Consider the following 14,544-nt stretch of genomic DNA (forward strand, 5'->3'; position numbering starts at 1 on the left):
TTAGTCATGATAAACTCAGTTCCCTAGTAGTCTAGGTCTATGGTCTTCTGTACATCTTTCTCATCTTCTCATCCTTCCCATCTCCACCCCATGATCTCCTCAGGCCTACTGAGAGAACATGTCCAAACCAATCTCAATGGCAAAGTGGCAACGGATTCTGTTATTCTCTGCATCACAGAGTTGCCCCTGGAAATCTGTAAGGACGACTTAGCCTATCTGCCTGAAATCATTTCTGCTCTATTGTTCCTATGCTGTAGGTCTAGAGAGGCTCTGACCATCACTTGCCACCTCCCAGGCTTCACACAATGAGCAAGACACAGAACTTCCCTTCTCCAAGGTCCCCGAGTGTATCTGAGGTGACTAATGTTCTCTGTTCTAGTGCCATGCAAAGATTTTTGGGTTTACAACCCTTTCTCATGGCCTCTTATCAACAGATGTCTTTCTCTCTTCCAGTAACGGTTAGTTTTATGGGTCAACTTGGCTAAGCTATACTTCCTAGTTATTCAAATAGTAATCTAGGTAATACTGTAAAGATGCTTGTAGATTTGGCTAACATCTACCATAAGTTGACTATAAGTAAAGGAGGCTGGTCTCAATAATGTGTGTGAGTCTGACCAAATTGATCAAAGGCCTTAAAAGCAAACTTGAGGTTTCTCTGAGAAAGAACACATTCAACTTCATGACAGCAGCACCAGCTCCTTCCCAAGAGTTTCCAGCCCGTCCGCCTACTCTATAGATTTCAAACTTGCCAACTCCCACAATTACATGATCCAATCCTTGACTGGTTATACATATAATATAATCTATATTTATATTATCTATTTTACCATCCCCTCTGGTTCTGCTTCTGTGGAAAACTCTGGCTGACATATTTCCTCTCTATTCTCTTCCCTTCTCCAAAAAAATTTTTTATCTTAATATTTTGAAATAGTATCCCATTACATATAAATTATCAGTTGATTCAGTCCTAATTACCACTTTATAAAATAGATATTGCTGTCTTCATTTTGCAGATAAGAGAATCTAGGATTAGAGCAGGGAAATAATTTGCTAAAGGTCATTCAGCAAGCAAGTGGTTGAGTAGATATTGGCTAATCTCCAAATCACTGATTTTGCCCATTAGCTAATACACTCTGGAATTAGTCTTTCTAATGGCTGGTGCTTAGCATATGTGATGGTTAATTTTATGTATCAACTTAACCAGATCACGGGGTGCCCAGATTAAACATCATCTCTGGATATTTCTGTAAGTTTGTTTCCAGCATTTGAATTGGTAAACTGAGTAAAGCAGATGGCCCTCCCCAATGTGGATGGGCATCATCAAATGCCTTGGAGGCCTGAATAGAACAAAAAGGTGAAAGAAAGTAAAATTTGCTCAATTAGCCTGACTACTCAGCTGGGACATCAGTATTCTCCTGCCCTTGGACTGAGACTTGTGCCATCAGCTCTCCTGGTTCTCAGGCCATTGGACTAGGACTAGAATTTATACCACCAGCATTCCTGGGTCTCTAGCTTAAAGACAGTAGATCATAACTTCTCAGCCTCGTAATCACACAAGCCAGTTCCTTAAAATAAATCTCATTTGATCTATATAGCTATATAGATATATTTTCTCATATATTATATACTTTCCCATGTATTATATATTTTTATATATCATTTACATAATTTTTCATAGGTAGATGATGGACAGGTAGAGATCCTATTGGTATTGTTTCTTTGGAGAAACCTAACTAATACAACAGGCATCTATGGTGACACCAGGGAACCCACAGATACTCTTATGCAACTTTCGTATTCAACCTTGGTGTGATCAGTCAGTTTCTATAACCAGACTCCAACTTTGTTTTCTAATTCATTTCAATTCTTTGGCTGAATCTAAAGTTTTGCATTGACCCGCCCCCCCCCCCCCCACACACACACACACTCTTGGCTGTAGCCCTGACAACCTTTCCAGTCCTTATCTTTCCTTCTGGCAATATCTGGATGACCTTGTCTTTGTAATTCCCTGGTAGTAAATACGTACTATGCTTGGAAGCAGAACCACCATCCTACCTGCAAAATGATCTGTGTATTGCACTAGTTGAGATGGATTGTGGCTATGGATCTTATCTTACCTACTTCATTACACAATCCTTTAAACACTTGCCTGAATACTGAAGCCTGTGGCCCAGCAGCCAAGAGCAATCTCTTGGCTTCTTGCAGTTGCCCTGTCTTGCCCCATGCATTTGAGGGAACCATGCCTATCACAGAAGCTGCTGTAAGCAGCCACATTAAAGTGGGTGCGACCGTGGGCTTTGGTGCAGACAGATATGATATTCAAAACAGGGCTCTACCACTGATTATACATGCAACCTTGGAAAATGCGTTTCTCTAAACCTTGTTTCCTTCATATTTAAAATTGAAAGAACAATAACAACAATGGCATCAATAAGAAGAGTCATAGTAGAAGTACCTACAAAGCCTTAGAGTAAAAATTCAATGAGATAGTACATATCAGCCTTCTAACTCAGGCCAGACCCATGTCAGTCACTAAGTATTAATGTCAGTGATGATGATAAATGATAATAATCTCACAGGTTCCATGTAGACATTCTTATTTTTAAAACTTGAGGGGAATGGGAGAGATTGGGAATGCAGAAGAAGAAACAAGAAACCAGGCTTCTTTAACAAAGGAGCTGATAACTAGCTCCTACTAAATGAAAAGTAGCCTAGACTTTATAGACAAGGTATATTTTAGGAGTAGGAAGTGGGAATCTTCAAGTAGAAACACAGAAACTCAAAGGTGGAAAGATAATATATTCACTTGGTTTTATATTCAGTTCTCTCTTCCTATATAAGAGAGAGAGAGAAAGAGAGAGAGAGAGAGAGAGAGAGAGAGAGAGAGAGAGAGAGAGTTAAATTAAAATGCATCATTGCTTCCATTCTTGCAACAATTTTTGTTGAAAAAAATATAGAAAGAGAAGTCCTAGGAAACCTCTGTTCCAGGAGTATGAATCTTAATGGTTAGGTTTGCAGGCTTTGGAGTCAAACATATCTGGGTTCTGTCCCGCCTCCTACATTTTCCAGCTTGCTTACTTTCTCTGGGCCTCCATTTTCTCATCTTTAACCTCCTCTAGTTAATGTATTTACCAGAATATTTTTTAGAAAACAACAGAAACCCAAGTCAAACTAGCTTTAACATAATGAGAATTTACTGGCCCAAGTCATCCAAAGAAAGGTTGAGCAAATGAGTCATGGGAAGTCGGAGATGAAGCCGAATTTCAAGAACAACTAAAACTACAGACATGGCAGCGTCCTTTTTTTCTGTCGCTGCATTTAATTTCTTCTCATTAAGACCAACAAATGCAGCCAGTGAGACCCCCAGGGCTTCAGCTACCAGGGAGGTCCCAAGTTTAAAATTTTTCTGGTGAAGCACACCAATTAGCTGAGTTTGGCCAAGTGCCCACCTTTGTTCCAATCAAATATAACCAGTGGGATATGGTTAAATAAGAACATGGTTGCTCCTAGATCCGTGGTCGGCAAACTTCGGCTCACGAGCCACATGCGGCTCTTTGGCTCCTTGAGTGTGGCTCTTCCTAAGCCTTAGGAGTACCCTAAGTAAGTTAATAACAATGTACCTACCTATATAATTTAAGTTTAAAAAAGTTGGCTCTCGAAAGAAATTTCAATCGTTGTACTGTTGATATTTGGCTCTGTTGACTAATGAGTTTGCCGACCACTGTTAGAGTAACCATGTAGGCAGTGGAGGACGGGGGCAGAGAAAGGATGCTTTACTTCCCTGGCCAGTATGGCTCGGTTGGTTGAGCATCATCCTATACACCGAGGTCACTGGTTCTATTTCTGATCAGGGCATGTGCTGGGGTTTTGGGCTCGAGTCCCAGAGGGGCATGTAGGAAGCAATTTATTGATATTTTTATCTCTTTCCTGCTGCTCCCACTCTCTCTAAAAATCAATAAAAAGCATATTTTTAAAATGTTTTACTGTACTACATTTTCTTCTAAACTAGGATTGTATTACTTTTATAATCAGGATAAAACAATGAAAGATTTCTGTTATTGTTGTTTTAATATCATCTATATTTGTTTCAGATTAAATCCTGTAATACCTAGGACTCAGGTTTATACCTAGCTCAGTTTATAAGCCTAGTAACATCCCTAGGAACTGAGACAAAAGTTTTATATGCTATCCTTTAGGAGTTGTGAAAGTTTTTAGAGAACATAGTGCTTGTTTCAAGATAGAGCTACCAGAAAAAGAGTTTTCAGAGAAAACTTGTTAAAATGGCTCAGTGGTTGAGCATTGACCTATGAATTAAGAGGTCACGGCTGGATTCCCAGTCAGGGCACATGCCTGGGTGCACACTTGATCCCCAGTAGGGGGCAAGCAGGAGCAGCCAATCAATGATTCTCTCTAATCACTGGTGTTTCTATCTCTCTCTCCCTCCCCCTTCCTCTCTGAAATCAATAAAAATATATATATATATTAAATCACATAGGTTAATTTTATTATCTGGCTATTTATCCTCTTAGCAATTGTTTCAGTGATGTTTAAGTTGTTAACAGTCTATTTTCTGTGACTTCTGATCATTCAATATTCTGCAGGCATACAAAGTCCAGATCACTAACTAGTAATAATTAATGAGAGGGCAACTAAATATGGGTGATGCTTTCATCTTTGAAGGTTATTCTAGCTCTTCAAAGAGTATGGGTAAATATTTCTAATTTATCTGGTAACAGTAATGTCAGCTCCTGGGTGAACACTAAGACATCTAAAAAACTTTAGATGATATCAGGTTTTGTAAAAGGTAATCTAGTTAATCTAGTTGGGGCAGAGAGAGGGCCTAATAGGATTCAAGGCCAAAGTTGAGTTTAAAGACCAATTTTATAAGCTGTGTGCCATTCACTCAGCAATTCCTTAATTTCTGAAGCCTCAATCTTCTCCCCTACAATAGAGTTGTATGTATGTGCCTCACATACAAGAAGACTGCTGTGTGGGTTCAGTTAGATAACATGTGATAGACCCATGATGGCCTGCCACACTATCGACACCACTCAAAAGTCCATTTTCTCCTTTAACCACATCCCAACTCCTCTCCTCCTCTCCTCTCCCCATCCCAGTGAAAGCCATTTCCTATCAATCGTAATGTGTGAGATAAATATGTGCAAAAGGTGATTCCCCTTGAACATATATATTCACTATAAAAACGTAATAATTAGAAGACTTTCAATTCACTGAAAAGAAAAAGTAGCTTTAAATTTCAATATGAGCTGCAAAAGAAAGAAAAATATGAAATTGTCTGGACATTGTAGCTATTGCTAATATACAAAATCCAGTACTGTACCAATATTTTGGTTGTTACTAGGGTTATAAACTGAACTAGGTACAAACCTGAGTCCTAGGTATTACAGTATTTGTATGTTTGTTTGTTTTGTTTTTCCAACCTCTGGTCCTCCAAAATAACAAAGCTTAATAATTATACAAAAGTTATTCTATGGAGCCCTAGCTGGTTTGGCTCAGTGTATAAAGCATCGGCCTGTGGACTGAAGGGTCCCAGGTTCAATTCCAGTCAAGGGCATGTACCTTGGTTGCAGACACATCCCCACTGGGGGGCGGGGGGGGGGGTGGGAGCAGTTCAGGAGGCAGCTGATCAATGTTTCTCTCTCATCAATGTTTCTAACTCTCTATCCCTCTCCTTTCTCTCTTTAAAAAAATCAACAAAATATATATTTTTTTAAAAAAGTTATTCTATGGAAAGAATTTTTGTACATCATTAAATGCTAAATGTAATTTGAACTAGTAAACTTTTTTGTTGTAATTGTTACAACGAGGAATACGAATATAAGAAGATAAATATTTGTAAAGTCTTTTTGAATCATGATATTCCACTATAACTAAATATTTTGAGGGGATCTATTATTAATAAGCACACCATCATTATTCAGAGTTGCAGCTCATTACCTGACTCTGATTGGAAAAAGCACAAAAATACTCCTGGTTCTCGACTTTTGTTAAACCAGGAAACCTGTGACAAGATAATGGTCTCTCCCCTCAAAGAAAGAAAAATGCATTCATGAAATTTTGCATTTTTTTTATTTCAAAGACTTAACTCCATCTAAAAGACATTCATAGGCCTCCCATAGACTCCGGTTGGTCCCTGACTTAGCAGGATTATGAATATCTAAATATTCTGCATTAATATTTTCATTGACATAAAAACATTTCTACAATAAAACTAACATAGGCATGATAAAACTAGTGTTTTAAAAGAAAAAAAATTCTCAGCTACTGATATTTTCAAAAGAACTTCATATATACAAGTCCATGTCTGTTCCCTCTGACACATATATAGTGATTAATTTTTTCCTTTCCCTTCTATCTTCTCCTCACACCTCTCACTCCTTCCATCTTCTCAAGGGCTCTCTGCTCAAGATCTTAATCCCCGACAAACGGGTCTAGTGCACATACCAAGAATATATGTGTTCCTAATCATTGGGTTTAGGAAAACAGCTTACATATGCTTACTCTGTCCCTCAAAAGAGTTAAGGATTTTATTGAGCTGAGCTATACAGTACAGTAATAGGCTTACTACCTATTTTATAGATATATAATATCTTACAGCTAAGAAGTGGCTGAGTTGGAATTTCATCCTGACACAAAGGCTACAGTTTAACAACCTGATGCCCCAATTTTTATTTGAATGCCTTTACTCCAGAAAGATCAATAGAAAGACTAACTCAAGTACCAACACTCCATGATCCTTTCTCTGCCTATAAATATAGTCAGAGATGAGCCCTCCTTTCTGTAACTTTTATCACCCTCTTTGTCTAAAGAAATTATTTAACAGTAATTCCACTCTGTTGTCTATTGTTATTTATTCAACGCATGTCTAGTACCTACCATGTGCCAAGAATTGAAGCCAGGGGAAAGAGCAGTGAACAGGATACAGTCCCTGATCTCCAGCCTCTTGAGTTTAGAGATGGAGAGGGACAGGAAAGTCATTGTAATCAAACATGGCAAATAGGTAAGCAGGTAGAAATAAAAGTCTGGGAGCACCTAAGGGATCAAAAATGACCCCTTGGAGGAGGTGTATAAACTGAACCTTGAAGATGAGTAGAACAAAGTCTGAGCAAGGAAGGAAAACAGGCTCAGATGATGGGAAGTGTACCACAGCCCAGGCATGGATTGCTGGCACACTGCCCACAGTCCACAGTCTGGAATCTAAGTCGGAGGATTGGTACAGTGCAAATAAGCCTGAAGAAGCAGCCAGGGGCTGATCCCCAAAGGTGTCAGTCAGATGAACCAGTTTACTGAAGCTCAGGAAGAGCAATGAATTTTAAGATCGTGATTAACATGCTCAGACTTGCACCCTATTAGGTTCTCTTTTCTTCAGTGTGGGAAAGTGGATTGAAAGGACTGAGACTTGAGACAGGGGTGCCAGTTTAGAGGCTCCAGCAGTAATCCAAATGAGAAATGATGATGGCAGATCTTCAACTATGGGATAGAGAGCAAAATAAGAAGACAGAATGATGTGACATACTTCCTCTCCCTCCCTCCTCCCCTCCCTCCCTCATCTTAGATAATAATAGAAACTGACATTCGTTGAGCACTTACTGTGTAACAGGCTCTCTCCTAAATGCTTTACATCCAGCTCATTTAACAAAGAAGTCAATTGCTCATTATACAGATGAAGAAACAGGTTCAGAAATTAACTTGGCCAAAGTTCTTGAGGTCAAAGACATTATCTTTTTTTTTTCATTATATATATAAAATAAAGTTTAGAGATAAATACTATATACAGCTACATATGGTGGTGCATTGGTTATTACAATTATTCACCAGCAGAACAGCTTCTTAGAAAAAGACAACTTTCCTTCTCCCAAAGTGCTCAAGCAGAGATGGTGTGATGACTCATCAAGCATACTTTGCAACAAAATCCTATATTTTGTGGAAGAGAGCCACAGAAAATCCCAAGGCCCCTACTAACAGTAACAGTACCTTGACTTTATGATTCAGTGAATGTGAAGGATGCACAGTCTGTTAATTGATAGGAAAATCTCACCTTGCAAGGTTCTCCATGAGAAAGAAAGCCACCGCTAATCTCAGCTGCCTTACAGTCAGCATACTCTCCCTGGCTACTGTCTGACGCCCTCTGTCAGTGCTCATATGACTGCACAAAAGGAAATACCTACTTATGTGCAGGAAGGGGGCTTCAATCACACGTTTCCCCGGAAACCTAATCAAAGTGTAATAGAGAGAGAGAGGTATTTTATTAAATTCCTCTTAGGTCCATTTTAATTTCCCCTAAAGCACTGGGTATGTAAAGAATATGCTCATTTCATGGAAAAACGTAGCATGTTAGAGTGGAATATATTCTGAAAATAGGTTGAAAATCTTTCAAGTCAAGGGACTATTGCCTTTATTGCTTTTAACGTGCTATTCGCTTGCTATCAACTTGCTTTGGGACTTTAAGCAAGTCCCTGAAGTCTCTCTCAGCTCCATTTGTACCTCATTTGTAAAATAAGGAATAATACTTAACAACTACCTCACAGCGGTAGACTGAAAAAATACTGAGCTAATACAGACAGGCTCAAGATGCTTTGAGATCTTTGGATCAAAGATCCAGCACATTAAATCCTAATTAATTTTAATGATTTAAAGATGCACACAAATCCTATTAATGTATATACTTCAGAGGAATTCACTGCCATATTAACTACACAAAAACTTGTGCCATGTGAGGTATAAAAACATTAAAATACAAGATCATTTTCTGAATGTTTTTTCCTTTTCAGATTAAAAGCCAGTAGTGCTAAATCTCATCTTCTTCTAAACTTCCAGAGAATAGTAAAAGAGCTCATGGTAGCACTTTAAGAGGACATATGGAGTTACCTTGAAGTCATTTGGGGGTAATAAAATGGTTTAAAATTTATTTTCTGAAACTGCAAGAAAAAAGACCTGAGACTCACTTGACCCTCACTGCCTGGATCTGCCCACATTCTAGAGAACGCTGGAGTTCCAGACGCGGGGCTAAGGGTCCACGTCTGGAACACCCTCCGTTCCCAGAACCACCTTTAACAAGTTTTTCTCCTAAATCAATTTTCTCATGATTAATGTTTCCTAAGGTGCATCAGCTTCCACATTAGGAAGTGTTGGCCTTGATTTATGTGCCAGTTTAAATCTTACTACAGGGCATGTTTCCCATTTTGGAGACAGAGCCTAACTAAAATGCTACCTGGGAAGAAGTGTGAGACACAGTCATGGTGCAGAAATGACACAGAACTAAAAACCTATTTCGTTAGGAATCAGGAAATGCCGCTGATCCCAAAGACAAGAGAGATTTTAAGATCTAAGCTTCTAAATGAAGGTTAATTGTTCCATATTGTTGTCTTTGCATAAAATCTTAGGCAGAAACCAAAATAATAACAATAGTCATTATTACTTAATAATATCATTAATATTAACATTATAACATATTGATATAACCATCCTAATATTTAATAATGACAATGGCTATTATTATTTAGGGAATAGAGGAACATGTTCTATGGAGCTGGTATTCCCTAAAAAGAGCTGGGACATTCTAGAAGGCTTAAGCAGCTAAGAATTCCCTCACAGAGAGGAGAACTGTCCAAACAAATATTTTTGAGTTCAAAGAGATCATCCATCGGATCGGAATCATATAAGTAACAGCAGAAACTTCCAATACCCAAATGTTAAGATACTTTCACAAATACCAACCAGGCTTTGAAACAGGAGAGAGAAGCTAGCTGGGGGTAGAATAAACTGTAGGAAAGAGAATAACGTTGCAGTTCTAAAAAAATGTAACAGTAGACAGATTCCAGGTCTTACATTGTGAAACCAAATCTAAATTGCAAATACAAAGGAGTTATCAGGAAAGCATTCCAGCCGAACTGCCTGGCAGCCTGACTCCCATCCCGGTGAAGGCTGAGTCAAGAGCAGTGACCAGGAAGCAATGAGTAATATAAACTTATGCCCAAGAGTAACAAATACCGAAAACTTGTCCCAGAAATGTGAAAATAAAATAGGAAGGACTAAAGTTGCACCCATTTGTAAACCTATTTTTTAACATATTTTATGAAGCCAAATAATAAAAAGGGTCAGTAAACACCCCACATGGGTGCCACCCTCCCCTTTTCCTTTCCCATAGTAAACATCACTTATTGAAAAATGACAGTTTCCCACTGAGCATGGAGAAGGTCGTAGAATCCTTTTTAAATCACTGTTCCCAGGCCGATCAACTACTGATCAGCTAGACGAGCCTTTTGAGGTGATATCTACTTCCCATCCTCAACTTAGAAACTAATAAGAAAAGAAAAAATTGCTTATTATTAAAATTCAGTGGTTTCTCATTTACATGTTACATTTAGCAAACACTTAAATACATACTTGTAATAGTTTTGAAAAATACCAGTTATCATTCAGAGCAATCACTAATTGACCTTCTCACCTAACCCCCATGCAATTTTCATTTTAACCACTGTGTAATATTTGGTGCAATTCTTTCTAGAATTTTCTAATGTACTAGAATCTATCATATTTCCTCAAGTATAAATGCTTACATTCTAATTTGCAGCAGTTTAACAACAGCTTTCCTGGGTCAGGGGGAGTGAAAGCCTACCATATTAATGTAATTATAATGTATGACACTGTCAAATTTCATAGTCATTAAAACTTTAAGAAAACGTGTCCTATCTATTTTAATAAACTAAAGCGTAAACTTACACTCTTCTATCAATTGTAGGAAGTACTTCTAAACCAAGGGTTAAATAACATGAACACACATCATACCTACATCCCACTCTTGCAAATGCTGCCAGGCATCTAATATGTATTTTTAATCTATAGATGAGTCTTATAGGCCCTTTCTGTGAAGTCCTATTGCCACACAGTATCTCATTTTATTCTCTTATAAGAAGAAATTTAACTGAACTCTTTCTGTTCAGTGTTTCACATTTTCATGTTTTCCATAGCACTAATGTCCTTTCTAAGGCTTGGCCAGAGATCCTAAAGGGATTTCAACCAAAAAGGAGTATATTATTTTAGATGGTACAAAATTAGAATATGGTAACACTATCCTGACAAGTTAAAATTAATGGTTTTCTATGATTAATTGCAGGTATTAAATAGAGTTAAAAATAAGATTCCACCCCATCTTCCAACATTCATGTGTTTTCCTGCCAAACATAGAAATGAATATTAATATTTAACTTCCTGGAGGAGGCCAAGAAAGACATAACTTGCAGATATGACAGAGCTCAGAAATGGATATCATGAATCATCAGAACAGAATGTGGGCTGATAAATATGCTCCTTTTTTTTAAAGTGATGAATATGAACACAGACCTGAACTTTAAGAAATGCGTATAGCCAATATCATACGAAAAAGTTCCAATGCACTAGTACCTAAATAAGGCAAATTAAAATGATATTCAATTTCTGCCCATTGGATTATTATTTTTCAAACTGACCTAGGGCCCATGTGATTTCCAACAAACAATGTAACCAGAAAACGGGGGTGACAGCAGCAAGACTGGCAGGTAGGAAGCCCTGAATCCGTCTCATCCCATAAACATACTTATTCAGCAATAATTAACAGAAAAATTCCCTTTGTGAGAAATCCAGACACTTACTGAGAGGCACCTGTAATTCAGAGGATGTGAAATCAAGCTCAATGGCGTCAGTAGGAAATTTGGAATGCTCTCCTTCCAGAGCCCCTATCTCTGGTGTAGGGCCATGTGATCAGGAAAAGACGCCCTGGCCCCCTGTTTCACCAAGGGAAGGAAATGGATTTATTCATGCACCTAGAACCCCAAGTTTTCTAAGGGGCTTCCCTAGAAAAATGGCTTCTGTCTTGATAGTCTTTGAGCTCTGACTTGTCCGGCACAAATTAGCCTCCCTGAGAAAAACAGAGATGGTGGCTTGGGCTGATAGATGCTATAGGTCCTATCCTTTATTCAACACAGAGTGAGTGGACAAAAAAGTATCCCAGCTGCCCGCTGGGGAGGGAAAGAGTTGATCTGTGTAATCAAGGACCCAACTTCTTTGGGACCAGACAACCAACTGGCATCCATCGGATCAGTCCTGAGGTTCTGATAAGGTGTGGCACAGTCTAGCAGCCTGGAATGAGTTGATGGCTAGGGCCAAAAGACACCATAAATTCTCCCCATCCCCCGCCTTGCTCAAATAGAATGAGTGGATGAAAAATCCATGCATCCAATGCCCCAACTTCCCCAAGGATGTCTAAAGAATCAACATCTGTCTTACCAGTTCTGAAGTCCTGCAGGTCCAGCACAGGCTAGTTGCCTGGGACAGAACAGTATAATAACTGGCATAAAGACAGACATATAGGCCAACGATACCACAGACAAATCCCAGAAGTAGATCTTGTATATACAGCCAAGTAATATTTGACAAGAGTGCCAAGAATACACAATGGAGAAAGGATAGTCAAGTTAACAAATGGTGTGGGGAAAACTAGATATCTACATGCAAAAGAATGAAATTAGACCCTTATCTTACACCAAACACAAAAAAATAAACTCTCTCCTTGACCTGCCAGTGATCATCTTCTTGCTGTATGTTCACATGGGTGTGTGTTTGTGTGTGGCTATCTTAATCTCAATCTCCTCTTCTTATAAAGACATCAGTCATACTGGGTTAGGGGCCACCCATCCGACCTCATTTTACCTTACCTCATTAAAAGTCCTGCCCCCAAATACAGTCACATTCTGAAGTACTGAAAATTGGAATTTGGAGGGAAGGTACACAATTAAGCCTATCACAGTAAGGAAGAGGGAAAATTGCTAATTTGAAACAATAAAACTTATGTAAATACAAATATTGTCTGAAATGTAAAGTCCAATCCATAGGTTAAACAGCAAAAGTTCACCTTGGGCTTTAGAGAGAGAATTAGTGAACTGGAAAACATCTGTGAATAATGAAAAATATGGCACAAAGAGATAGATGTAGACTAAGAAGCAATGATTAAGAAGAAAGGAAAATAAGATGAGATGATCCAATGAATGTCTTACTGAAATTCCAGAAAGGTTATTATAGAAAGAAGGGGAAGGCAATCTCTAAAAACCCATGGTTGAGAATTTTCCGGAATTCACAAAACATATTAGTTCTAAAATTTGGGAATCCCCCCAAATTCTAAGCAAGAAAAATAAAAAGAAATTCACTCTTAGATATATTGTACTAAAATAAAGAACTTCAAATGCAAAGAGATCTTAAAAGCAATAATGGAGGGGAGAAATGGCATTACCTAAAATGCAATAAAAATTATAAAGACTTCAGCAACAATAGATGAAACAGGACAAGAGAATAATATGTTCAAAGTGCTGAAGGAAAATAATAGCCATTTTTAATTCTATATCTAGTTACACCACATTCAAAAAAAGAAAACAAAATAAAGAGGGGGGAAAACTTAGATGTGTCTATACCAAATTGTTAACCATAATTACTTCTAACTACATTAATTATAGATGAGTTTTATTTCTTGTTTATACTTTTATGTATTCTCAAAAATGTATAATGAACTAATGTTACTTTTAACATCGAACATTTTAACATTAAGCAAAAAAATGTTAAGCAATAAAACCACATAAAAAGTGAAAAAGGAATAACATCATAGTCATTCTCTCCACTTTAAACAAATGTCATTTTTTTGGGGTAGTACATCTCTGAACTCATTAAAATAAATATCCATTCAAAGACCCATACTTGTCCAATAAAATTAGCGAGCCCCAAATTAAAACTTAAGAAGTGGGACAGTGACTCTGGGTTCAGGTGTAATGGAACTATAACATTTTATTAATATTATTGAATTAACATATTATGGAACCTTTGATCTGAGATGTCAGTTCAGGCTCACCCACTGGTGGTTTGTTCTTTGCCGTCAAAGGTGTGGCCCAGTGAGCCCAAGTAGGGAAACTGTTGGGATTCCACACTCAGTTCCTCTACGTTTGTTTCTAAAATTACCTTCTTTTAATAACCTTCATTTTTAGTTATGATTGCCTATTTACTATCATCTTGATTATTTTTATTAATGTATCGACACTAATTATGAACTAATTGCTGTTGCTAAATCTTTCCTTCCAAAACAATACTCCATTCACTAAACAATATTTGGAAATAAAGTCAGTAAGAAATAATCACACCACAATTACATTTCACAAGCACTTTTAAAATGAAAAAGTATCACAGTTAATATCTAAAAAGTATGCTCTTCATTATAATTTTTAATTGGGGGTAATTATTAAACTATATCATGCCACTTTGTCTTTCAGTATATCTCTGGAATATGCCATATTTTAGAAAAATCATGTCACCTTTTTAAAAATGTGAATATTACTTTCATATAAATATAAAGCTTTGACCTTGTTATTTTCAGTGTTTTATTGCAATTTTACCAGCACTTGGGCTCTGGCAGATCCTGCTCTTTTCCTCACAATAAAATGACTTTAAAATAACGTTCCAGCCACACTTTACTTGGTAAGCACAGAAGATGAAGGCTTTAAAAAA

General features: G+C 37.6%; 1 protein-coding gene across 2 annotated transcripts in view; it reads right to left on the bottom strand.

The window, feature by feature from the left end:
- Positions 1–14,544, bottom strand: part of TMEM117 (transmembrane protein 117) — a 443,674-nt gene that overhangs the window by 316,864 nt on the left and 112,266 nt on the right. The window contains exon 3 of one of the 2 annotated variants that reach the window (XM_081084825.1): positions 10,179–10,320. The exons of the other annotated variant lie outside the window; for it this stretch is intronic. Coding sequence (XP_080940951.1) covers positions 10,179–10,210 — 32 coding nt within the window. The 5' untranslated portion in view covers positions 10,211–10,320. The remainder of the gene's footprint in view (positions 1–10,178; positions 10,321–14,544) is intronic. 2 annotated transcript variants of the gene reach the window in all.

This window comes from Myotis nattereri (assembly GCF_964212035.1).
Source record: "Myotis nattereri genome assembly, chromosome: 2".
NCBI lineage: Eukaryota > Metazoa > Chordata > Mammalia > Chiroptera > Vespertilionidae > Myotis > Myotis nattereri.